The sequence below is a fragment of the Grampus griseus genome (assembly GCF_964374135.1).
Source record: "Grampus griseus genome assembly, chromosome: 4".
In the NCBI taxonomy this organism is placed as follows: Eukaryota; Metazoa; Chordata; class Mammalia; order Artiodactyla; family Delphinidae; genus Grampus; species Grampus griseus.
Genome location: NC_138997.1, coordinates 69,787,751 through 69,814,503, shown reverse-complemented (window position 1 = coordinate 69,814,503; position 26,753 = coordinate 69,787,751). Strand labels below are relative to the sequence as shown.

The window sequence follows — 26,753 nt, the reverse complement described above, 5'->3', positions numbered from 1 at the left end:
GCGAGAAGAGTGCGAGTTCCCGGCCACGGTCGCCGGCCTGACCTAAGCCTCACGTCCGCCCTGGCCACTTTCCGCATGCTGCAGGCTCCTCCCTGAAAGGTGGCGGCTAGGCGTGGGGGACGCGCCCGGGGACGGCTCGGGGTCGAGGCTTCCAGTCGCCCGCACTTCCTCTTGAGGCGCCCGTGCGCGGCTGTCTCGGCGGGCGGGATGGCGGCGGCGGCCCGGGGTAGCGGCCGCGCATCTGCGCCCCGGCTGCTTCTGCTCCTGCTGTTTCCGCTGCTGTGGGCCCCGGCCGGGGTCCGGGCCGTACCCGACGAAGACCTCAGCCACCAGAACAAGGAACCTCCGGCTCCTGCCCAGCAGCTGCAGCAGCAGCCCGCGGCCGTGCAGGGCCCCGAGCCGGCCCGGGCCGAGGTGAGCAGGACGGGCCGGGTACCAGGCTCGCCGCCGCCGGAGCGCCGCCCTTGACGCAGGCTGCCAGCGGGGGGAGGGGAGCCCGGCCCCGGCTCCCTGGGGTGGAAGACCGAGGAGTGCGCTTTTCCCGGGTCGGGCCTGGCCTCGCCCGGCTCCTTATGGGGGGAGGGGAGGGGAGAGCAGAGCTGGGAGTCCAACTGTAAACCTTTAGCTCGGGAGGATAAAGATGCCGCTGAGGAATGGGCGTCTTGTTGATCAGATGTATTCTAGAGAGATGGAAATACTCATCCCAAGTAGAAAGTTTTTAACGGAGGGCAGCTGGGAGGCTTTTCGTATTCTCTGAGAATAATAACATGGGCCATTTCATTGTTGAAACAGACTATCCCAAATTGTTTACCAAATTCAGCTTTGCACGACTTGTGATTTTTGCCAAGTGTATATGGATAACGAAGCGTGACTCTCACTTTTTTAAAAACGTGCTCTGGCTTGCAGGAAGTAGCCTTAGGAATGCAGAGGAACAGTCAGTCTTTGACAGTAAGGAGTGCTGCAGCGGTGTGGGATGCCAAGACTAAATTTATAAGTGTACCAGAATCCTGCATTTTGGCCTTCACTAAGTAGATATTAATTAACATCTTAATTTATGTTAATAGAATCAGTCACTAGTGTTCAAAATCTCAGCAGCGTTTTTAAATTTAGTCCCAGTATGGGTCCTGGGCTTTCTCCTCGTTTCCAATTTGAATTCCTGAATCCAGGCCCTCTGTAGTGTCTTCAAGTAGGGGACCATTTGGCACTCAACCCTCCCGTTTCCACCCCAGGCTACCTTCAGCATGTTCCCAGGTAACTAATCTTCCTAAACATTGAATTCCATTTTCCTTCTCAGAAATCTTTAGTGAGTTTCCCGGCATAATGATTTCAGTCCAGCCTCTTCAGCAAGATGTTCAGGTATTTTGGTGATCCGGCTCCAGTCAACCTCTCTAGACTTTTTAGTCCTCACTCCCTTGCGCAATCATATGCTGTACTCAAATCCAAGACATGCCATGTGCTTTGTTGCTAGTCTCTCCAACAAAAGGCCTCTAAATAAAAGGGCTTTAGTGAGCTTGAAGCCTACTGATCAGAGCCTTTCCCACCCTTCAAGAACCAGCAGATATCTCCTCTCCATGAAGACTTCCCTAAAATTTCCGGGCAAAAAGTTATTTCTCTCTCCTGCCTGTAACTTGTGTGCTCAGCTGACCCGGCTCACCATTTCCACTTCTGAAATTGAACTGAAATGGTGATTCATGAAATTCATTCTTAGTGTTCATCATTTAGCTTTCTGCCACTTAACTCACTATCAGAAGTTTATTTTAAAGTGGTAAATATTTTGGGTTGTGTAACTTTCCAGGCCTTGCATTAAAGTTTTAGTCATATAGTGGTTTTTGAGATACAAATAATGGTAGGTATGCTTATCGATACCTTTTTAGACAGCTAGGAGAAATATAGTCGTGTAAAAAAAAAAGGCAGCAGTATCCAGTGACCATATTTAAGTGTCTTAAGGATGCTTGTCTTTAAAACTGGGGGTGTGAAGGGAAGGGACAGGCACAAGATAGTATGATTTTTGTCTTTACTATTTTGATATATTTTCTGTGGTTCTTCTTAGATAGGAATTTACTCTCTTTGTTCTGTATTGTAGTGGAATCTAATTATTTTGTTTTAATTATATTTTCACATAACTTTTTGTTATGGCTCAGTGTCTTTTTCCCTCTATGGTATTATAGTATATTGGAAGAGATTTTCCTTTCACATATTTTCTAAGCTATGTAACGTAAGTATCATTTGCTTTTTTTTTGGTCCACTTGGCAGAAGTAAAATATGGCCAGAGTTCAGTTTAATAGCCACGTAAGCAAGGATTCAGCATCACTGCATATCCGAAAGTTTCAACTGTTTTGCTTTGCAACTGCATGGAGCAGATCTTTAAAAGGGTAGGATGTTTAAATATATGCTTTCATGCCACTGTGTGAGTGTGGACTTATGAAAATGGAGAGGAAAAAATGTATTGGTAAGCTTTCAAATATAAGATGTATTATAAAAATGTAGTTGTATCTTTTTTTTTTTTTTTTGCGGTACGTGGGCCTCTCACTGTTGTGGCCTCTCCCGTTGCGGAGCACAGTCTCCGGACGCGCAGGCTCAGCGACCATGGCTCACGGGCCCAGCTGCTCCGCGGCATGTGGGATCCTCCCGGACCGGGGCACGAACCTGCATCCCCTGCATCGGCAGGCGGACTTTTAACCACTGCGCCACCAGGGAACCCCTGTAGTTGTATCTTACAGGGTGCTTTAAAGCAAGATTACTGAGATCCTTTCGTTTATGCAGTTTACTTCTAGTGACATACTCAGTTTTTTTTCTTATCCTTCCTTGGGCAGAGTATGTAGTACAAGAAGCATTAAGTCCCTTTAGTTGGGGGAAATCAGCTAGATTTAACAGAGGTAATTTATAATTTGCTGCGTATTCTGGAAGGGCCAGTGAAGGACTGCTCTGGTTGTGAAGCACTGTTGATAAAGCCACAGAAGCCTGTCACTCAACCCCGTACACATTCTCCTTACTGTATTTCTGCTTTACTGTTTCTTGGCATTTCTTTTGTCTATTATCTTCTAACACCAAGGCCTTCCACACAATATTTTAAACTTTCTTCCATTTTCATTAAGTTGCAGTCCTGCTCCATCCAGTCCAAACTCCCAATTCTAGCCTCCTTACAGCTAAGACTGATGCCAAGGGTGTGAAGACCCTTGTCTTACTCATGATTGCTGTGTCAGAATGAAACGATCATGATGTTACTGCATTTATTTGTTGGTGTTCTGCTGTCAAAGCAATTCATTAAAAAAAAAATCAGTGAAATTAAATACACTTAATACATTTCAAATGTCAAAATTTATAAATACATTATGAAACAGTAACATTCATAAAAACAAAGCTGTTTAAAGATTCATTAAAATAAAAATGTATTTAGAAAAATGTAATTGTTAAATATATTATTCTAATATGAATTAACAGTAACATTCATAAAAATATTATTTAAAAAACAACAAGCTAGGGCTTCCCTGGTGGCTCAGTGGTTAAGAATCCGCCTGTCAATGCAGGGGGACACGGGTTCGAGCCCTGGTCTGGGAAGATCCCACATGCCGCGGAGCAGCTAAGCCCGGGCGCCACAACTACTGAGCCTGCGCTCTAGAGCCCGTGAGCCACAACTGCTGAAGCCACGCGCCTAGAGCCCGTGAGCCACATCTACTGAGCCCGTGTGCCACAACTACTGAAGCCTTTGTGCCTAGAGTCCGTGCTCCACAATGAGAAGCCTGCACACTGCAGGAAGGGTAGCCCCTGCTCACCGCAACTAGAGGAAGCCGGCGCACAGCAATGAAGACCCAACCCAGCCAAAAATAAATAAATAAAATAAATGTATGGGAAAAAAAGTCAAACATCCACAAATAAAAGGTGATAGTGAAAATTTATAATAAAATATAATTTTATTTCCTTTTGTGTGTGTGTGTGTGTGTGTGTACGCGGGCCTCTCACTGTTGTGGCCTCTCCCGTTGTGGAGCACAGGCTCCAGTCGCGCAGGCTCAGTGGCCATGGCACACGGGCCCAGCCGCTCCGCGGCATGTGGGATCTTCGCGGACCGGGGCACAAACCTGTGTTCCCTGCATCGGCAGGTGGACTCTCAACCACTGCGCCACCAGGGAAGCCCTATTTGTTTATATTAATGCAGTCTTTTAAAACCAAGATTATCCATGGTGTCATTGTTTAAGTTACACGTATATTTTTGTGCACATTTTTCCAATTTCTGAAAGGTTTTTCTGACTTCATATAATAAAGTAATGGCAAGGAGACAGTTCTGAGACAGTTCTAAGCGTTTTCCTGTGACTTCTTTATCTTCAAATAATCTTACCTCTTGGGTGGTAACTTTTGTTGAGGGACTTTGTTTTTGCAGGGACATCAGTCTTTTTCTTGGTAGCAGGCTCTAGCTTTTGTTCCAAAGAAAGCATCTTCATCTTCTCTAGTTCATCACGTGTAGATGATTCTGATGCAGGTATCTGTATCAATTTCATTACAGTCACGTATGTGTTCATTTGAGCCCTGGAACTAGAATAGGAATTATTTTTTCATTGTTAATTGTTATTTTCATCTCCTGAAGAAAATGAAAGAATAAAAGGATACTCTCTAAATGAGGGAGCTTTTTAACAATTTTTCAATTTGGAACTAATTTTAACTTAAAGAGTTTTATTCAGTAAGTTTTTTGGTTTTGTTTTCTAATTATAAGTTGTTGACCCTGCTATCAGGATGTAAATAATTTGGGTTTCAGATCAAATTAAATGATCTGAGTTTCAGACCCAGATTAAAATACTGAAAGGGTGGTATTTGTACTAAGGAAAACACTGTGTTTCATTACTTTAACACTGTGTAACTGACTAGTGGAATGCCAAAATTGGAAATATAGTCACTGCTGCATGTGACTGTCCTTTACTAATCTATATATTTGCTTCTATGCCAGTACTTTCTGCCTTTCTTCTGAATTGGACAAAACGATCACCCTTTCCATATTTCTTTCTGTCCATGTGCCCATTCTCCTCTGACCTCCAGTACTTTCCCTACAGTATCTTTATTCTCTCCTTTTCTTTGGTTCCTTTCTATCTGCTTACACATGCCCACAGGTTTCTCCTGTTTGGAGGGAAAAAAAAAGGCCAATGACTTAACTCTACTTGGCTGCATTAGTTTCTGTTCTTCAGTTTTGTAAATGAAATTTTTAACTAGGGAATTAGCTGCTTTTTCACATTGCTTTAGTCTTCTGTTATCTGGCATCAGCCCATGTCTTTACATTGAAATTTCATTTTTGAAGGATACCTGTAACCTACTTAATTGCTAAATCCAGGGCTCTTTTTCAGTTCCTGTTTGACGCTATTATCTATCCACTTTTTTAAGACTCCTGATGTATCTTGGTTTGTATGAACTTGAGGAAATGGTGTAACTCTATTGGTTCTCAGCTTCTCCTTTTGTGTTAAGTTGGGATAACAGCTTTAAGGTTTTGAGTATCAAAACAATGTACATGGAAATCCCTGGCCTTTAGTTAGCAGCTCAGTGAAATGGTGATTGCCCCTAACTTGAACCATCTGTGGTGTTCTCCTGCCTGTGCCTCTAAATATCAAAGACAATTTTGTTTTCTCTTTTTTTTCCCCCCTCCACACCTTCCTTAAATATAGACATTGTCTAAGGTTCATTTTTTCAATGTAATCTCTGCCTTTGCAAGACTAGCTGATAAATTCAGGTTGCCAGCAACCAAATACATACCTTGAGGCTGTGCTGGCCTAAACTCAGGTTTTCATTTCTGATGACTTCTTGGAAAGCTTTATTTGAAATGCTTTTTATCCTCAAATTGAACATGTGTGAAACCAAACCCCTTATTTTTATTCCTCTTTTCCGTATACCTTATGGGAATATGAATAGCATCTTTGATTCTTTGCCTTTAAAAAATTCTGTTAATTTTTCTTTTTCATCATGTGCAGAATGTTTTCCTTTATTTTGTCTTCAACATTGGTCTTGTGCAGCAGACCTCCTACTTCTAATTAATTGGTCCAGTGGCCTGTATTCTCTATATTCTCTACTTTCTGTACCGATCTGTTAGTCACAGTGCCTTAATTACATTTGTGTCTTCTACTCAGAAACTTGAAAGGGCTTCTTGCTTGCCTCTAAGCTGGTCCATAAACATACAGGCTTTTCGGTCGGAGCCCAGTTTATCTTTCTTATCTTACCCCAACCATTCATCTGGTGGTTTACTCCCTGTTATCAGAATAAAGCCTGTATTTTCTCAAATTGTCAGTCCAGGGCAGAAGGAGAATGCATGTACCTGATGCATTTTGAAGTTAGCCACTCCACGAGTGACTAGTATGAATCCTGCAGCGACTTTCTGGGAGCCTAATGTAATGAACCTCAGAATCGATTCCTCCGCATTGGTCAAAGGTTGCCCCACAGGGGTTAACTCCTGTATACTTCTGGGTAGTGTAGTGAGTAAGTATGTGCACCGCGCTTACTTTCTGGTTGGATCTGCCTAAAGCTAGTTACAGCCTGCAAGGAATTGGTCCTCCCTAGCTGGAGTAAGAGATTGGGTCAAGAGATTTTTGAAGTGGTGCACAATAGGTGTCTTTAATCATGTGCATGGTGAAAAATCCAAAAGGTACAGAAAAATGTAGAATGAGAAGTGTGTCACCTCCTCTTGTATTCTAGCTCAGGGGTCAGCAAACTGTAGTTTACCACTGACTGGGGTCAGCAAACTGTAGTTTACCACTGACTGCCTATTTTTGTAAATAAAGTTTTGTTGGAATAGAGCCAGGCCATTCGTTTAAGTGTTACCTATGGCTGATCTCAGGGTGTAGCCTCAGAGTTGGGTATACCAAAGAAACTTTACGGTCCATGAGGTTAAATATTTGGCCCTTTAAGTAAAAGTTTGCCAACACCTGTTCTAGTCATCCTGGTTCCTTCCCTGGCCACTGTTACTGTGTCCTGAGATTTCCGGTTCATTAGCAACTGTGTATATACTTTATATACCTCCCTAACTCACCACCCCATAACATACATACAGTAACTATGTACATAAGATGTACTTTTTTCAACTTAAAAATGTCTTAGTGATTTTTTTATTAGTGTATATAAAACGTTCTTATTTTTAGCTCCGTAATATTCCAGTATATGGAGCTACTATTTATTTAACCAGTTCCTTATGGATGGACATTTAGTTATTTATGTCTCTTAATTATTACATATGATAACATTACATTTATACGCATTTCTAGGACAAAACGGTTAACTCCCTGAGTGTTCCTACCTCAAACTTTGTTCCAGTCATGTACTTGCTATGACTCATTGCCCACAGTATGCCTGCAGTTTGAGGGAAGTGGGATCCTTAAGGGGCTGGAGTTGTTGAGGTACGGCTTGCTCAAGAGGCTCTACATAAGTTGGGGCTTGAGGAATGTGGATGAATAGGGGCATAATGATAGGAAGGTAGGAAGGGAAGCAGGACTGCATGACTGAAGGCTTGTGTTACCCCAAAACTTGAAGTGTTCTTGAGCCACACTGCCCAGCACTACAGCCATGAGCCATGTGGCAGTTTTTAAGCACTTGAAAAGATGTGGCAGGTCCAAACTGAGATGTGCAAGAGATGTGTGCAGTGAGTAGATACACACCGGTGTTTAAAGATTTGGTAAGAACAAAAAAAGAGGGTTAAATACTGATATCTCATTAGTCATTTGAAAAATATTCCTAGAGTAGTATTTTGGATATATTGGGTTAAATTAAATAATATTAAAAGTAATTTTATCTGTTTTTACTTTTTAATATCTGGCTACTAGAAATTTTATTTTATTTTACTGTTTCGGGCTGCACTGCGCAGCTTGCAGGATCCCAGTTCCCCAACCAGGATCGAACCCGTGCCCCTTGGAGTGGAAGCATGGAGTCCTAACTCCACTGGACTGCTAGGGAATTCCCTAGAAATTTTGTTTTATTTTTAATTTTTTTTAAAATTAATTAATTTATTTTGGGCTGTGTTGGGTCTTCGTTGCTGCGCGCAGGCTTTCTCTAGTTGCGGTGAGCGGGGGCTACTCTTCGTTGTGAGGGCTTCTCATTGTGGTGGCTTCTCTTGTTCCAGAGCACGGGCTCTAGGCACGTGGGCTTCAATAGTTGTGGCTCGCGGGCTCAGTAGTTGTGGCTCGCGGGCTCTAGAGCACAGGCTCAGTAGTTGTGGTGCCAGGGCTTAGCTGTTCTGCAGCATGTGGGATCTTCCCGGACCAGGGATCGAACCCACGTCCCCTGCATTGGCATGCGGATTCTTAACCACTGTGCCACCAGGGAAGCCCCCCTTAGAAATTTTAAAAATTCATTATGTGGCTTGCATTATTTTCTGTTGGACAGTGCTGCTCTGGCTCATCCTTCATTAGGGAGGTTCACCAAGGTTCACTTTGGGAATTGGTATGTGATTAGATGGGACATGTTGGACAGTTACCAGAATTAAGTATTTGCATTTTATGTTCTAGGCATAAGAAGGTCATGATGAAATTAGTTTTAGGAAGATTCAACTGGTCACGTTGTGGTGTGCTATAATAACTGACTGTAACTGAGTGCTTACTGTATATTAGGCACCATCCTAGGGGCTTTATGTGTAGTAATTCATTTAATCCTCACAACAACCTTGTAAGGTATAGGTACCCCTCATCTTAGAGATGTAACTTGAGTCACAGGGAGGTAAACTTACTGGCGCAGGGTCATACAGTAACCAGTAATACCTTGGCTATGAACCCTGGAAGTCTGATTCCAGAGCCCACCTATTAAACCAGTACATTCTGTCACTCTGAAGGTGAATTAGAAAAAGGAGATGATCCTTGTACACAGTAATCACTTGGGCAATTGATTGACAACAAATGAATGAATGGTAATTGATCATTTTCTGCCCCTATTTATTAACACTTCAAGTTTTTTAAATCTTCTATCTTCATAATACCCTGGTACTTTTGTTTTAAATTCTTATCACACCATGGTTGGTGGCTGTTTAACACTGATTTTGGCTATCCAGGACGAGCTCAATATATAACAAAAACTGTAAGTTAATTTTTCTTGTGCTTTGTATATAGAAAGGTTTTAAGAATATGTAGTTTTGTTTTGCTTTGTGCTTGCAAGGCAAGTTTTATTCTCATCATTTCACAGAGGAACAGAGAGGCTAAGTAATGTGGCCACGGTTTTATAGCTGCGAATTATAAAACAATGAGAATTTGTGGTTTTGATCATTATTGTTTGTTTTTAAAAGTAAACATTTTCTGTTTGAGCTTGCAGCTAATTGGTTGTAAATAAATGTTTTAGGAATATTTATTCCTAAAAAATTTTCTTGGATTTCAGGTCCTAAATATTTTGCAATGAAACTTTTTCATTCAAAAGGTATTTCCAAGAGGAAAATGTTGCATTAGTGAAAGCTAAATGAAAATGCTTATATTTTTTATGATGCTTAATGCTCATAGGGTATTGGAAGAGACAAGAAGATCAGCATAGTTGGAATTAAAATGATAATGGAGAGAAAGCTAAAATCCCTTAAAATGGTACTTGCTTAATCAAGAGCTAGCTTCTGAGGCTGCCCTTTTGATTTAGCCCTCACACCAAGTATTTTCTAAATTGTTAAATTTCCCCAATTTTTAGCTCAGAGGTCTAGTCTGAGTAATGCTTAAAGTTTTCTGATCTTTACCGTGGAATTTGGGAGTCAAGTTTATGTCATGTGTTAAGGAATGACATGCACACTTAAAACTTTAGGATTTTATTCTTATCTCTGACTGGAGCCTTTGTGAATAAAAGTACTTTTTATACTCTGTCCAAAATCACATACATTCTTGGGTTTCTTTTTCTTTTTTACCCCTCAGGTTTCTAGAGACTCATAGGCTTTAAAAATTAATTAAAGATAGGCAATTAAGATTGGAAGAGGCCTTTAGAAGTGATTCCTTTAGTCCAGGGTCTTTCCCCCTAGGAACTAGTGATATTTTGGATTAGATAATGTTTTGTTGTGAGGAGCTGTCCTACGCATTATGTCCTGTCCGTAGCAGCAGTTCTCGCCTCCACCCACTAGATGCCATTAGTTTCCCTTCAGCTGTGACAAAAAAATGTCTCCGGACTTTGCCAGAAGTCCCCTGGGAGACAAAATCGCCCTGGTTGAGAACCTCTGATGAGCACACTTTCTGTAGGTGGTGCTTCTCTTCTCTGGAACTCTCACGTTGAGGGGGGAATTTGCTACACTCTCTAGAAGTCCATTTCAGCCTCTGGGGGCTCCTGTGGAGTAGAAATCTTTTGTGTGTGTTAAGCTACAACCTGCCATGACACCTATAACTTTTTAGTTCTATCTCTTGGGACCATATAGACTTTCATCAGACTTTCTCAATTATTGGAACATAGGCACCCAGTCCTTCCTGGTCCCTTATGTGATTGTTTTAGAGACTGAGTTGGCAAACTTTCTTTTGTCTTGGGCCAGATTATAAATACTTTAGGTTTGGGCCACGTGTTTGCAGGCTACTTAAGGTCTCTGTTGCATAATTTTCTTTTCCTACTTCCCTCCATCCCTTTCCCTCCCTCCCTCCCTCTTTCTCTTTTTCTTTTTTTTTGCAAACCCTTAAAAAACGTAAAAATCATTCTCAGCTGGATTTACTCTTAGCTGTTGCTTGCCAGTCCCTGGCTTTAGAGTCTCTTTTGTCTGCAGTAATCTTCAGAGGGCAGTGCCTTCTTAAAATGTGGTGCCTCAGAGCCAGTACAGAACTTTGGGTGAGGGCTATGCAGCACAGAAGGTGGGCTTGTCACTAACTCTTTAAAGTGCTTAAAGTGCCTGCTGCCTTTTTGGAGCTTTGTCACATTTTCAACTCGGAATGACCTTAACACCAGCTGAGACTCTGGCTTATCTTTTTTATTAGGCCACATTTCAGCCTAGGATATTTTTAGTGTAGGACCAACCATATATCCAGCTATATTAGATCTCATCTTAGCTAGAGGCAACTCTTCTTCTAGCCTGTTGAGAGCTTTCCGGATCCTACTTTGTTCTCGTAAGTGTTCATGAAATTTCTCTCAGCTTCCTGTTAAATGTTTGATAAGCATACCTTGGGTCTTACACACAAGTTATGAATAAAAATTTGAATGAGACATAGCTAAGAACTAAATCTCAACTCACACTTAGAAAACAAGGTAATTTTGATGTGTGGATATAGCTGGTCTCTACTTTTTTTTTTTTAAATTGTTTTGTAGACTTGTACTTGGATTTCCATTGTAGCAGGCATCCATCAGAGGCTTCTGTCATTGCTAATGGCTTTCAAAGTGATTAGACAGTAAATAAGTCTAATGACCATGACAGAAAAACAATCTTAATTCACATACAAAATAAAATAATTTAAAATAATGACTTTTTTCAAAAAAGTAGCTGATAAATATGTATTTTTTTTTTAATTTCAGAAAGGATTTACACCAGCTGCTCCAGTTCATACCAATAAAGAAGATCCAGCTACCCAAACTAATCTGGGATTTATCCATGCATTTGTGGCTGCCATATCAGTTATCATTGTATCTGAACTGGGTGATAAGACATTTTTTATAGCAGCCATCATGGCAATGCGCTATAATCGTTTGACAGTGTTGGCTGGTGCTATGCTTGCCTTGGGCCTAATGACGTGCTTATCAGGTGAGTGCTTTTTCCTCCTAATGAGTTTATTGAATTAAAGAGAAAGCATGGTGGTATTAAGTCACTGAATCATTCAACTAGTTATATTGGAATTTGGTTCATGTTTCAGAACTTAGTAAGCAGAAAATGTTTACAGTACATAAATTCCTAAAAACGATATTGCACTTCTGAAATTAAATTTTTTTTTTTTTTCCCACGGTACATGGGCCTCTCACTGCTGTGGCCTCTCCCGTCGCGGAGCACAGGCTCTGGACGCGCAGGCTCAGCGGCCATGGCTCATGGGCCCAGCTGCTCTGCAGCATGGGCGATCATCCTGGACCAGGGCACGAACCTGTGTCCCCTGCATCGGCAGGCGGACTCTCAACCACTGTGCCACCAGGGAAGCCCTGAAATTAAATTTTTAGCTATTCACAGTCAAGATACATGCTCCTCATTTATTCACTAGTTTTTTGATCCTTGCTTTTGCTATGGCTATCCTTGCTTTTTTTTCTTTTTCCTTTTTAAGTCCAGAGAAATTTATATCTGATATCTTAGAAACAGGAAGCAAGCAGCCACAGAGAATTGTGTATTTTCTGTTGAAGGGCATTTGGTAATCAGTAGTGAGGGGTAATGTTCACAGTATTGTGTTCTGTTAAGCTATTCTTAACCTCTTACCCCAACAGTAGGGAATGAAACATTCTTAGATTCCCGGTTTATATTACTATTTGAGTTACTATTATATAGGCTTCAATTTTTCAAAGAATTAAGACCAGGAGAAAGTAAACTTAACACTACATAATTAAACATAGTTTAGTCTCTGATTCAAAAGCTACCTTGAGCCATGTAGTTGGATGGAAAATAGCGAGTTTTCCCCTTAGAGCCAGACTTGGATTGGAGTCTCATTCTGCTGTGTATTAACTTAATGGTAAGTTACTTAACCACTTTGAGTTTCAGTTCCCCATCTGTAAACTGGAGATAGTATCTAGCTGCCTCACAGGGTTGCAGTTTGTATTAAAATGAGATCTTATATTTCAGGTGCTCAGTCATTCACTCCTCTCTTTCAGCATGCCTTAGATTTCTCCTGAAACACAGTTCTTAAAGTACAGGACAGGTTCTATTTCTGGATGCTTGTTAAAGTTTGTCTTTTTAAACCTACTATAATGAGTATTTTATTGAATAAAAAAATTGACTACTTTTCACATTTGGATATTAGCATTATTCATATTTCACACACAGAAATTTTCTCTTCAAAAGCAAATTTTGATTCTAGGAAATAGTGGAGCAGGTTGTAAATGGTGAAGTCACTTGTTTGGAATGAGTTTGAATAATATCAGAGAATTTTAGTTTTGAAACTTCCAGCTTTGAGGATAAAGTAGAAGGCTGTCCTCTCTCCACCCATTCCCTCCTCAGAACCTGGCTCCATGCGTTCCCCCCCCTCTTCTATGGGTTTAGCTCCCTTCCCTCAGCGGTGAGTGGGGCTGGTCTCTTTCGTCCTGACCCTTGGCCCACCTCCCTCTGGCTGCTGGTACTGACAGCTCCTCTCACCTGGACTATTTGAAGGAATGGGCTGTATCAGTGGTCTTCAAACCTCTTCCTTGTATATCTCTAAAATAATTTTGAAAAACTATACCCTCTCTCACTTTTCATCGTTAAGTTCAAGGAGTTTCAAAGATCTAATTTTTGGTATATTGTGTAGAATTGTTATAGTTGGTATTCTTTTTTTTTTATGTTTGTCTTATAAGTGTTTTAACATTTGTTACACAATATTTAAATTTATATTGCATTTGCAAACTGATTAAAAAAGAAATTTCAGACATCATACATTTTAAACACAGTCTTTCGAGATAGGTTAAACACTGCTTCCCCGGTCAAATCTGTTGACCCCATTTTTTTCCCCATCAGCCTGGTCACACTGTACCCATTCCGCCTAGATGGTTGAGTTCAGTTCCGGGGGAATTTCAGCAGTCTGTAAGCGTGGAGCCAGTGCTTTCCTTTGCAAAATTTCCATTTGCCAGTGTTATTTCTTTCTTGTTAGCATTCCAGATTCGCTCCTAAACTGGCTTGCCTTTGGGTCCTGAGCCCTTTTTCTATGTTCTATTTAGGAGCGTGGAGCTGCTGGGGGGTGGGGGGCAGGAAAGGCACGAGACCTGACGTCTTGAGCCTGGGGCTGCATCTAGCCTCTACTGCTTGCTCATCATGCAGACAGGAGCAGGTCACACGGCTGCCATTTGCTGAGTACCATCTGTGTGCATGATGCTTCAGGCCCGCTTCGGGACAACCCTTTGTCCTGCTACAGATGGACAAACGGAAACCAGAGATGTACTATGCACTCATGGCTCACAGGCAGTGGAGCTGGGATTCAAAGGCTGTGTCTGTCTCTGAATCCAGGGGTTTCTAATGGTTTTCTTCAGGGTAAGAGGTTCTGCAGGGGGAGGTGGATGAGGGCTGGAGGCTGCACAGTCAGGGTGGCTATGGGCCCCCAATCCTTCCTCTGAGAACAATTTACTGTCATCTGTTTGCTAATTAAAATTTTATTGGGAAAAGTTTTGAAGCTTAAAAGTCACTGGGAAATAACTATATTTTTACTCCATTATGACTTTCTAAGTTATTTAAGCTCCTGGAGAATCTTTGTCTGCTGTAAACTCAGGATACTGATAGTAACAATCCTTACAGAATTGTAAGAAAGATTAAATGAAGTAAAACAAGCAAGTTGTATAGGATGGTTAGTTCTGTAACGGTTAGTTCTCTTCCCCCTTATCATAAAGAGGCTTTGCGTCTAGGTATGGTTCACCTGTGCCCAGGGCACAACTGAACCATTCATTTGGATGTTTTCACATGATTTACAAAAATGGCCAATTAATTCAACAAGTACTTGTTTAGAACCACCTGTGTGCCTAGAAAAGTGTTGGGTCTGTGGCCAGTCATGCGTGGTGGAAGGGGCATGGGCAGCCAGTAGTGCGGAGGCTGTGAGAGGCGTCTCCTCCTGCCCCGTCCCACCCTGAAGAGAGCTTCGATGTCTGAACAGCCTCCATCAGGCATTCTTGTCTTTGGCTGTTTTCAAAATTTCTCACTAAAATTCAAAGCCGTCAAGAGAGGTAACTTCTCAGTTTTTGTGAGTTTGTTCCTTAGGAGGAGTGACTATAGAGAAACCCAGGGCAGATTTGGAAGAAGGCCTGAGAGGAAGGAGAGCGATCAGCGGGGAGGTAGGAGCAGCTGTAAGTCAACATTGATTTCCTTCCCGACTCAGCCAGGGTGGGCCTGCACCAGCTGTCCCAGGGCTCGGGCCTACTTGGCCTGTTCTTGTAAAATACACCTAATGGAATCTAAATACCATTAGCAATTTGATACTTACCATCACTGCCACCATCATTCCTTTAAAAAAACATGAGTAAACTCTGCTTTAACATCTGGAAATTTACATTGTTCTTTTTCCTCCGTTAATTCTTACTTTCATTTACTTTCCTCATACAATTTTACTCTAACGATAAGTTTTTTGCTTGAAAATCTTTTATGGATCACACTGTCATTTATCTGCAGCAAAAATACGCATTTAAATTGAACTTTAGAAGATGGTGAAAATTTCCTTTGTTAAGTCTCTAAATGTTAACATTTATCGATTGAGTTATAGTTACTAGCATACAGTTTGATTACTAGCATACAGTTGATCAAAGCAAAATATATCACAAATTTAAGTAAACATTTTTTAAAAGTTGGAAATGCATCTCTTAATGAGATGATAGAACTGTTCTTTTAAAATTAGTTTATATGTCCATGGATGATAATTATTGCTAGAATGAAGCTAGGTTTAGAGTCAATTCTGGTCTTTCTAAAAAAAAAATAGATATAAGAGCTGAGAAATTTTATTCACGTAAGTAGACAGGAAGGAATTTTGTTATAGCCATGTCACTCAGTTCATTGAACTCCTGGGTTATATATACGCTTAAAATCACATACTGGTCTATCATCAGGAGATTTTAAATGATTTACCAACTGACAACTTAATAAGGTCTTCTGTCAATTTTGTTAGAAGCAGAGAGTTGGAAACCATCGAGTATACCAAAAAGTGTTTTTCTGAAATTCATCAAATGACTGTTCTTATACATGTTTAGTCTTTTACTTAGAAGTATTGGGTTGGCCAAAAAGTTCATTTGGATTTTTCTGTAACATCTTGGGGAAAAGCCCAAACAAACTTTCTGGCCAACCCAATTCCCTGTTTAATTGGATATATTTAGAAATGGTTGAGAACATTGAAATATTTTTAATTTCAGCGTACTTTCACCAATAAATGATTTCATCTTAAAAATTGTATCAGATCACATGTTTAAAATCTATTTTCCTGGAGCCTTGGAGCCACAGATTTAGCTCATTCAATTTACGGAAGATGTCTGCCACACTGCCTAATTGCCATGGCAGTTGCTCCACAGTGAACCATCTAAGTCAGGCTTATTTTCTGTCAGAAGACATTTACTTGGTTTTTGAATTTAATAAACATGATATATGTCCCCATGGCAACTAGCTGTTTAGAATTCTAATTCTAAAATGGTTGGCTGGCCAGATTGGGCCTGGAACCCAGCTCAGTGTGAGCTGCCTGGGGAAATAAGCCACTGGGATTTAGTATCTTTTCTGATGCTCTCTTTGCCTTAGGGAAAAGCATCTCCCTGGTTGGAGGATGAAGGAAGCACAATTTCTAAGTAAAAAGTATTCCTACTGAGGTCCAAATACCCTGTTTCTCGTCCATGACCATTATTTCCGGTGCCTAAAATGCCATTATTTCTAATGCCGTGGCCTTATAGGAAACTTGTATAAGACAGGGAAGACCCAAAGCCCCGTCTCTGGTTTATGATGCCTCGACTGGGGATACCAGTATTTCAGACCCTCTCTTTGGTGCCCTAGGATATCTTTCCATACTGTGGGAAACGCACCGTAGGTGCTGGGCGAAAGGCATCTTTGTAGAGTGAGCAGAGGGCAGCTGTGAAGAAGGGACGTGAGAAAGGAGAACCCGCACAACTCTTCAGCTACAAGCATGTTTTCAGGCAGATGAGTTTTAGGGAAAAGTACCCATGGAAGTTGAACTTCTGCAAATAGATTCTTTCACAAACTGTTCATCTGTGTCCCCCGGAAAGTCTGTGTTTTAAAGGCTTCAGTAATCAGCTTTCGTTATTACAGAGTTCAATTTTCATTTTAATGAGCCCCTCAGGCCACATTCATGGGCATTCTCATCCTTTTATTCTCTTGGCTTCTAAGATGCCCCCTGCTTTGAGTTATAGTCTTATCCCTCTGAGAAAAAAAAAAAAACTGTACCATAAATATTGATATTCCCCACAGTTTTATCCTTGGGCCATTTTTTCCCCTCACACTAATGTTCTTGTGCCAAGTGTTTTCAGTTTAATTACTTGTAAATCAGTGATTTCTGACTTGATGCAAATCACTTGCTTAAAGAGAAATAACCTCTCCTTGTTCACAGAACCAAAGTACTCGAGTGTCTGAGGAAAGACTTCCAAGAAATGAGGAAATTGAGGGACAGCAACCAGGGGAAGAAGAACAAGGTTATAGTGCCAGATCGTTTTTTTCTCTCTATGGAGATGTCAAGGCAGAAAACATGGGATTGTGTCAGTAAATAGTTCTTTTAGATTATCTGAAGGTAAAAGGAAAGCCAAATTTAGGAGATTTTAAAAGGTTTGCTACGTTGCTTTTTAAAATTTTAAAAACCTTTTATGGAAAATATTTTAAATTTACAAAGTTGCAAAAATAAAATAGTATAAGAACACCTATATACCTTTTATCCAGATTCACCTGTTGTTAACATTTTACCACATTTGCTTTAGCATTTGTGTCCTATCCCTTTATATCTGAATAAAATTATGTGTATACGCATATAATTTATATATCTCTAGTATATATGTACATATACACACAGTTTATGTATCTATAGAGAAATAAAGTACATAGACACGTATCTTTATAGACGTTGATACATTACTCTATCATCCATATTTTAATTTTGTCAGTTGATCTAAAATATTCTCTCTAGCACTTTTTTCCTTCCTGTAGAGAATCTAGTCTAGGTCAGGTGGTACATTAAGTTCTTTTCAGTCTTTTAATCTGAAATATTTCTGTAGTTTTTTCTTATGTATTCTATAATATTTTTCTAAGATACATCCCCCTCCCCTTTAACGGGCTGTTCCTCATTTTGTGTTTGTGTGATGTTTCCTCATGACTAGATTGAGGTTATGCATTCTTGACTAGAACACTGTATAGGTGATGCATGTCCCTCTTAAAAGAGTATCACATCTGGTAGCACATGATGCCCATTTGTCCCTCACTGACGATGTTAATTTTGATCACCCTGTAAGGATTTCTCTTTGTATACTGTTTTTCTTCTTCCCTTGCAATTAATATGTAATCTTTAGGGAGACACTTTAAGACAATACAAATACCCTGTTCCCCATAGTTTAGCGTCAGTTGATGACTCTTACATGATCTGAACTTCACCTCGACGCTTGCAAAATGATGGCTAATTCCAGTACCCCATCCACGTTTACCAGTGGGCCCTGGCATGCTACTCTAAGATAAAGAGCTCACCCCACCTCCCATTGGTTTGTATGTTTATTATCAATATAAATTCATGAACTCCTTTTTTTCAGTGGTTTATAATTAATTACTTAACTATATTGTTCCTTAAATTGTCCCAGATGTGACGGCTAGGAGCCCCTCCAGCCTGACTCCTGTGTCCTTGTGACATGCTATTATGTGTTTTTGTTCTTCCTTACTTTCTAGTATAACAGGATAGTGCAGGCTCGTCTTGTACCTGCTCTGCCCAGTCCTAGAATTAGCCATTTCTCTGAGGAGCCTTTTAGTGGGGAATGTATTAGAAATCAAGATCTGGGTGCAAAGTTGGCTCATTGTCATTGAGATGTCTTGGCTTCTTGGCCTTCTCAGTGGACGGAACTAGAAAATATATGTCTGTATTATGTGTGTGTGTGCGGGTACATATACACACGTACCTATGTAACTTGGATACAGATATGCACATAAGCATAGGTTTACATTTCTAAACATGATTTTAAAGTCTTTTTCATTTTGTAATATAATGAAGCAAGGAATGCTTTATCTATGCAGTTATATTTTTGATGTTCAGGCAGTTTTGTAAGTGTTGTGCCCACTTTATAAAAAGAGCTGGTGAAGCAAAGAGTAATTGCATTTGTTATATATATGCAAATACCCTCTGGCCCTTCCATAGTTTTTAATTACTAACTTCATATTACCAATGTGAATGTGTTTCACAGGTAGGATTTAGGTTCTTGATATATCGATAGTTCCAAGTATAGTTTTTTTGTATAATTTATACAATTGTCCCTCTGTACTTGATGATAGGAAAGCATAGTACTGAATAAGTTTGTTATGTTACATATATGTGAGTTTGTATGGATATATATGTATGTGTATATGTATAGATATGGAATTATTAGTTTTCTTTCATAAGATATACTTATTTTTAAATAGTTGCAGAGTTTGAATAATGCCACATGAGTATCTTGTCGTGATTCTTCACTATAGAAGTTTGTAATTTAAAGATTTGTGATGAAGAAATATCACATAGGGCAGTGGCATAGCTTCCAGGTTATTAGATCATGGGATCCATAGAGGGCATCAAAGTTAACCTCCCAACTAAAGTTCTGTGCCCTGCATGACCTGTGGCGAGCCAGCCCCTGGCGGGTGTCTGAAGAGGAGATGATCATCTCATGAGAGATACGTGTGCAAGCCCTGCCACCTCAACCTGCACCACTGATTGCTTGCTAAGCTGTGATGAGTCATTGGCTAGAGCTAAGGGTTCGATATTGGTGGAGGAAAAGAAGTGGAGTTTAGGGTTATTACGTAATAGCTGAGCTTCTAATGTGAACCATTTTCCCTTTAAAACAGTGGTAAATGATGACTTCTGAAGTTAACTGTTTCTTTGGTTGGTGTATAATGTGCGAATTAACCAATACACTGTTGCACTTCCTTGCAGTTCTGTTTGGCTATGCCACCACAGTCATCCCCAGGGTGTATACATACTATGTTTCAACTGCGTTATTTGCCATTTTTGGCATTAGAATGCTTCGGGAAGGCTTAAAGATGAGTCCAGATGAAGGTCAAGAGGAGCTAGAAGAAGTTCAAGCAGAATTAAAGAAAAAAGATGAAGAAGTAAGTCAGAGCACTGTTAAACATCTGGACCAAAAAGGCACTCAACTATTAAGAGTAAACACTATCCAGAGGTTTTCCAATAGTCATCCATATCTGTGATGTGTGTGGGCTACACAGAAATAGCTTATTTTGTTTAGTTTCCGTTCTTACATCTGGCTGTGATAGGACTGGGTTAGTGTGATTGTGGTAGAGAAAGGACTCAGGGATGAATACTGAACACCTGTAATCAAGTTCCTTAATTAGACTGACTATAAGCTCCTGAAAAACAGAAACTGCAGTTTATAATTTTACCTGTTTCCTTCCACAGCATCTAGGATAATGAGTGATCAGTTAATATTGTTTATTTCATTGGGAAGAAATGGAAAAATTGAGAATATAGCATTTGTTGCTATGTGAGACCAGTGGTTCAAAAGAGAAGTTTGGGGTCACATAACTTTGGTTTCTCAGAGCATATTCCCATGGAATTTAAACACTGTTTAAAAGAAAGATTAAGTAATTTTGTGCTCTATTGACTTGGTTCCTAGAATTAATGTCTTTTTTTTTTGAAATTTAGTTTCAACGAACCAAACTCTTAAATGGACCAGGAGATGTTGAAACGGGTACAAGCACAACAATACCTCAGAAAAAGTGGCTGCATTTTATTTCACCCATCTTTGTTCAAGCTCTTACATTAACATTCTTAGCAGAATGGGGTGATCGCTCTCAACTAACTACAATTGTTTTGGCAGCTAGAGAGGTGAGTGGTACTTGGAGACTGCTTCTGTATTAAAACTAAGCATAACTAATGTTACTTTGCTCCAGAGGTCATGGGACAGAGTCAGGGTGGGTCAAGGGATGACTTCATATGCTAGACTGTTTTAGATCTAATTACGCCACCGCTCTTTAAAACTGACCTTCTCCCAGTTTCTACAGCCGGTCAGATTACTCTCTTTTGACTCCTCTTCCCTTCAATTTTGCCAAAATGATGGTGTGGCAGTTGTTTTGGCTTAGTTTTTTCTTTTCTCAGAAACTTCCTTTGTATACTTTATGTTGAGAACATAAATGGTATATTATTATTGAAGGCCAATTTGGCAATAAATACCTAATGCCTTGAAAGTAGATATCTTTGGCTTCTTCTGTTCCTTGTGCTAAAAAACTAATTTGAGTGTTGCAGAGGTTACTTAGAAAAGTTGTTAAGTCTTAGCCCCAGGTTACTCAGTCCTAGGATGTTAAGCCAGAAGAGACTTCAGATTATCTCGTTCTAGCCTTTGTTCTACAGATAAGATCCTGAGGCCCAGAGAGGCTGGGTGACTTGTCCGGGGACAGAAGCTAGTTGGTAGCAGGGACGAGGACTAGAGCCGAGGCTGTCTGCCTTCTAGGCTTTTCTGCTGTATCTTCTTCATAGTTGTCAGATGCCACTCTGTAAAAGATAACTGTTTGTTGAGAAAGTGTTTAACCCTCATTTCTTTTGAGGGGAGTAAAGTTTTACATGAGGTGTCTGTTATTGTTCACACTGATTGAGGTCTCCTGAAGAGACGGTTGTGGGATGGAAGGCTGCTGCTGCTTTTCAGCTCTTCTTGATCTTAACTAATGCTGTTTCTTATATTTTTATATCTATGAGATTACATTGTTTTTAATCAGTTGGTAAGATGTTTAGATAGCAAGCTTGATTTGAATTTATTTTTAACTCCTAGGAAATATCTACCATAAAAAGAACAAGTTCCTCAACATAGGCTGCAGTTCAAAGTATAAAACAAGAGTTGAAAGCCAGGGCTAAGATAGTTGAGGATGGGCTGTTTTGTCAGAGAAGCCTCAAAAATGCGGAAAAAAAGGAACTCGATTTTTCATTTGAGTCCCGTATTTAAACATAAGCTTTCTTTTAAAATGTCATTTTAATGGCTTTGACCTATATTTTTCTTGGTCTCCAGCCTTTTTTATTGGCACTCAGATTGTCAGAATTGGGACTTGAAAGCAAGTGATCATTTTGTGGCGGTTGGTTCTGCCATGTGAGCTGTCGTGACGGCAGAATCATTGCATTTTTCTTAATACTGTCGTCTAAGCGGCACGAGCGACTTGGGACAGGCTCGAGACTCCCTGAGCCCCCAGGGTCTGCTCCCTGCCAGCAGTGCGGCACCTGTGGCCTGGGGTTGAGTCTCTGGCCATGCGAGCACATCACTGCAGCGTCTACATCCAGGGTGGCTCTGAGCTGAAACAAAGTGATGCACATAGGGTCCCCACTGTGGGGAGCACTCAGTGTCAGCCACCTTCCACACTGCAGCACCACGGGCACATGCAATGGGCTCTTCATGAGCACAGATGCAGTTGTCTTTGTTACTTTAATCTTCCTAATTTTTTTTGGTAACTTTTTTGTATAACCCATGCAGTAGTCTAGTCCAGTCCATTTTAGTCTGAACTTCATTTCTGCTCCCAGTAGAATTCAGTGTTCTCAGTTTGGATGTCACAGAATCCTAGTATCCTTTGAGATGTTAATGGGTACTAAGCAAAAAAAAAAAAAAAAATTGAGGAAAAAGTTTCCAGGGTCAAATAGATTTGGCAAATAATATATCCTGGTTTTTTTGTTTTGAAGATGGAGTATACAAAATGCCAAAGACTCTGAAAAATGCTGTATTAAAGGAACCATTTAATTTTATTTAAATCCAGTGATTTTTCAAGTGTCACTTTCAAATAGAATGAAACCATCTTCTGGGATATTAGTTTTAGAGGTTATAACAGAATTTAGGAAATGTGGTCCCACTCTTCCATTCCTCACAGACAGTTTCCAGCTCTCTCCATTTCCCCAGTCCACACACACACTGCCCACCCCAGCAAACAGGCCTCCTGCCACTTCACAGAAGAAAGCAGAGGTCATTGTTTCTTCACTGCCACCCATCACAGTGGGTCCTTTCCCACCTGTATTCTGGATTCCAGCCCCCAGTGCTCCCACTTACAGCTTAAATCTTGGCCTTTCTTCCAGCCCAATTTTGCGAGCATAGGCACAAGTTTTTCTCATCTAAAAAAGTTTTACCCCTTCCTCAATTCTGCTTCTCTTCCAAATATAAGCCTTTTCCTCCCCCACTTCCCTCAGTTTCAGAGGGCTTGGCTGTGATGGGAACAGGAGTTGGCTCTACTCCCTTACTTACTAAACCCACTGGGCTCTAGTTTCTGACTCACCGGTTGATTTGGTGCTTTAAGTTCACTGCAGCCACCAGTGGGGCTTGCGTGGTCATCTTGGGAGGCTAATTGCTTGGCCACCTGTTCAGTCTCCCTTGGGCTCCTCCTCCCCTGTCAGCTCTTCAGTGTTGCTTTCCTCATGATCGTATCGTCAGCGCTTTCCTACATTCTCTCCTGGGGTTATGATGTTCAGTCCCATCACTTCTTCTCCATTGAACTCAACTGATTCTTGAACTTCTCTACTTTTAACTCCTTTGTTGGCAGCCACAAACCCTTTCTCCCTTGCTTCCTCTACCTTTTAAATCACATTGGTATTGCCATAATTCATCTAGAGAATTATGGGTGAGGAACTCAAGTGTCAGGCCTGATTTTTTTCATTTCCTATCATTCACTTACCACTAAGGTATATCAGTAGTGCCTCAGTTTCTCTCGAATCTGTCTGCTTTTCTCTGCCTAGTCTCCCATGCCAATCCAGGCCAGCACTGTCTCTTCCCAGGGCTATTGCTGTAGCCTCTCGATTGATCACTTTGCCTTCAGTCTTCTTCCCCTCCAGTGCACTCTCTAGACTCGACTTTTAAAGCATAACCTGTCTGTCACTCCCCAGATAAAAACCAGTGTCTTAAAAAGTCTAAACTCTAAGCTTGTACAGGTCCTTCATGACCCAGCCCCCTCCTTGATGGGACTCCTCCTCTCGTGACTCACTGGTTCTCTCTGGAAACACTCAAGTGCTCCGCAGCTGCCTCTTGCTGCTGGCCTGCTGCCAGGTCAGGTGCTTCCGCTTGTGCTTCAGGGCTGTCTTTTCTGGAAAACTTTCACTGGTCTTCCCAATCTGAGTGCCTCCAGTTTGCTTTGGTGGCAGGTGTTTACTGAATGAATACTGTGTCCTGACACTGAGGTAAAGCACTGGGACACAGTGGAGACTGAGAGGCAGGGTCTCTGTTCTTAGGAAGTACAGTGAGGCTACACTCTTATGTAGTTTCTAGACAGTATCAAATACTGCCTGAGGGAAGAGGTGTCTAGGGTACGTCTCCTTGGCACTTGTCACTTAAGAGCTAAATAGTGCCTGTGAAGTAAGTTCAACAACTGCTGAAAGGTTGAATTAGGTTACTTTGATCTACATTGATTTGAGTTTATTCTTCTTTTATCTCTAGTCCTAGGTATAAATGGAACATATTCTTTCAAGCAGCCATGACACTTTTCATAAATTAAACAGCTAATTCATAGAATTGTTTTATGCTTTTTTTGTTGTTGTTACTGACCTCTGTTTTCACTGCTTGATAGTTATCTTTCTCAGGTAGCAGTTTCAACCTTGGTTTTAAATTAATGGTATGTTTCCAGGACCCCTATGGCGTAGCAGTGGGTGGAACAGTGGGACACTGCCTCTGCACTGGACTGGCAGTAATTGGAGGAAGAATGATAGCACAAAAAATCTCTGTCAGAACTGGTAAGTCTTTTTTTCTTTTTTTAATTAGAAAGAAAATTCCATTTATTTTAACTTTTAGAATCACTGAGGTTAGAAAAGAGAACGTGTTTCTTCTGAAGCAGACTTGGTCTTTGCTACGATAATCTCTTAGAGGTCCAACGTACTGGCTCTGCTGTGGCAAACATGGACTGTTTTTCACTTGGAGGTGTTAGTAAAATACAGAACCATCTCAAAGCATTACTGGATTCATAGTAGCTTTCTGTCAACATATTTAAGTCAGTGAAACAACCCTGTGGAAATACGAGAACTTTTTAGCTTTGAAAATGTGTCTTCGGGATTGGCAATCATAGATGGAGACCATATTTACTGATTCAGCTGAAAATTTCCTACGTAGCTGATAGATCTTAAAGATGGAATAAAAATAGTCTCTTTGGTGGTCAGAAGTTGTTGAAAATTCTCTTATATAATTGGCTTTTAAGATGAGTTATAGTTCTATTGTTGCTTGTCAGCACTGTTTCAATTTAATAATTCTGTTAGTAAAAGAGTGCTGGAAAATAAACTGATTCTTAACTGTTCACAGTCGGGCATGTTAAGTATTTTGCTGTGGAAATGAGGTTGAAGTGTTTCTAATTTGTTCAAGTATTCCTAATTTGTTTTTAATGTTAGTTTACTAGATTAGAAGAATAATAGGCAACATCAGGGCTTATTTAGAGGAATTTTGCCTTAAATTTTTTTCTGTTCTCTTACAGTGACAATCATAGGAGGCATCGTATTTTTGGCATTTGCGTTTTCTGCACTATTTATAAGTCCTGATTCTGGTTTTTAACATGATACTGTTCATTTATATTTAGTCTAAGATAGGTGAACTATGTACATAGTGTATATTATAACTAAAAGTGATGGAAAATACTGTATTTTGTAGCATTGATTTGTGAGTTTGACCCATTTAATGAAGTATTATGTCCAAGAGAAATAATCACTGATTCTATTTGCGAAATGGATTTTTTTTTTAAAAAAAAAAACAACTGATATCTAAGTGTGGATTTTTTCTTTTCTCCAGCTTAGTTATGTGAATATGGTCTCCTTTTCTTGGCCGGGGCGAGGTGAGGGTAGTATATAGAGAGCCATTGTTCGGCAGGGGGCCTGCCACTTGATTCTCTTTCAGCACTGACCCCTTTGCAAGGACTATGAGTTTTGTCCTGAATAACTGAGGTGTTTTACGACGTTTGTTTACCTTAAAATTTTTCCTGGGGGAAAGAATGAATTAATTTCTATCATCTAGCTATCTTTTAAAACATTTTCCTGAGCCAGTAAGCAGTGGTTTATCAGAATAATCAGAAGTCTTTTCAAAATTAGGTTTTTGGGGCTTCCCTGGTGGCACAGTGATTGAGAGTCCGCCTGCCGATGCAGGGGACACGGGTTCGTGCCCCGGTCCGGGAGGATCCCACATGCCGCGGAGCGGCTGGGCCCGTGAGCCATGGCCGCTGAGCCTGCGCTCCGCAACGGGAGAGGCCACAACAGTGAGAGGCCTGTGTATCGCAAAAAAAAAAAAAAAATTAGGGTTTTTGTTTGTATGTTTTTTTTAAGAGCAAGGGAAATGTATTACTGTTAATAACATGACAAGAATTGTCTGCCAGGTCCATTCTTTTTTTCAATTGGGTAGGAAACCCAATATAATAACAGTCAGTCAATATTTGACCATGTGGAATTACCAAATTAAAAGAGAATACCGTGAGTGTATTCATATTTTTTCTATATTGAATAAACAATGTAACAAAGATACAACATAAATAAAAAAGTGTTATGACCAGTGCTTGTTTTTCCTTGTGTGTTATGCAAGTTCATAACTCTAATTTATCAAATCATTAACATTTGTAGACCAGTTTCTAAAGCTGATATAAAAAACAGTAGCAAAGCATTGTTCTAAAGCACTGTCTTAACCTTCACACAGTTCTGTGAGGGAGTAGCTACTAATAAAAAGTTAAAAAAAAGGGTTAACTCATCCAGGGTTACATGGTAGAGCAGGGAGTCAAGCCAGTTTACTTCTAGAGACCATAATCACCGATTATGGTGAAGGGCACCTCATGTTATCATAGCAACTTCAGTAATCACTGTCATTTAAGTAAGTCTCTTCTAACTTGAGTACTAGCTGTTCCGTCCAAGCAGCATAACTGTTTTCTCCCAGCCTCATAGGCTCTGTTACCATATGCAATAACACTGCCATCAGAAGCCTCTAGAGACCTGAAGGGACAGTTGTTCTATAGAAACTCCCACATGTTCCTTGTGTGAAGTAATAGCAGACCCAGAGCAAGTCAGGTTTACTGAGCTACTACAAAGTTCACAATGTACAGTCATTTGTAACTTGAACAGATTGTGAAATAATCTCGTTAA

At 40.4% G+C, this 26,753-nt stretch overlaps 1 protein-coding gene across 1 annotated transcript; it reads left to right on the top strand.

Annotated features, from left to right (window-relative positions):
* Positions 1–26,166, top strand: TMEM165 (transmembrane protein 165). Its single transcript, XM_082653269.1, has 6 exons — positions 1–414; positions 11,401–11,626; positions 19,614–19,789; positions 20,343–20,525; positions 24,278–24,383; positions 25,112–26,166. The coding sequence occupies exons 1-6, from the start codon at positions 208–210 to the stop codon at positions 25,186–25,188; spliced, it is 975 nt and encodes a 324-aa protein (XP_082509395.1). The 5' UTR covers positions 1–207; the 3' UTR covers positions 25,189–26,166.
* The last annotated feature ends 587 nt before the right edge of the window (positions 26,167–26,753 follow it).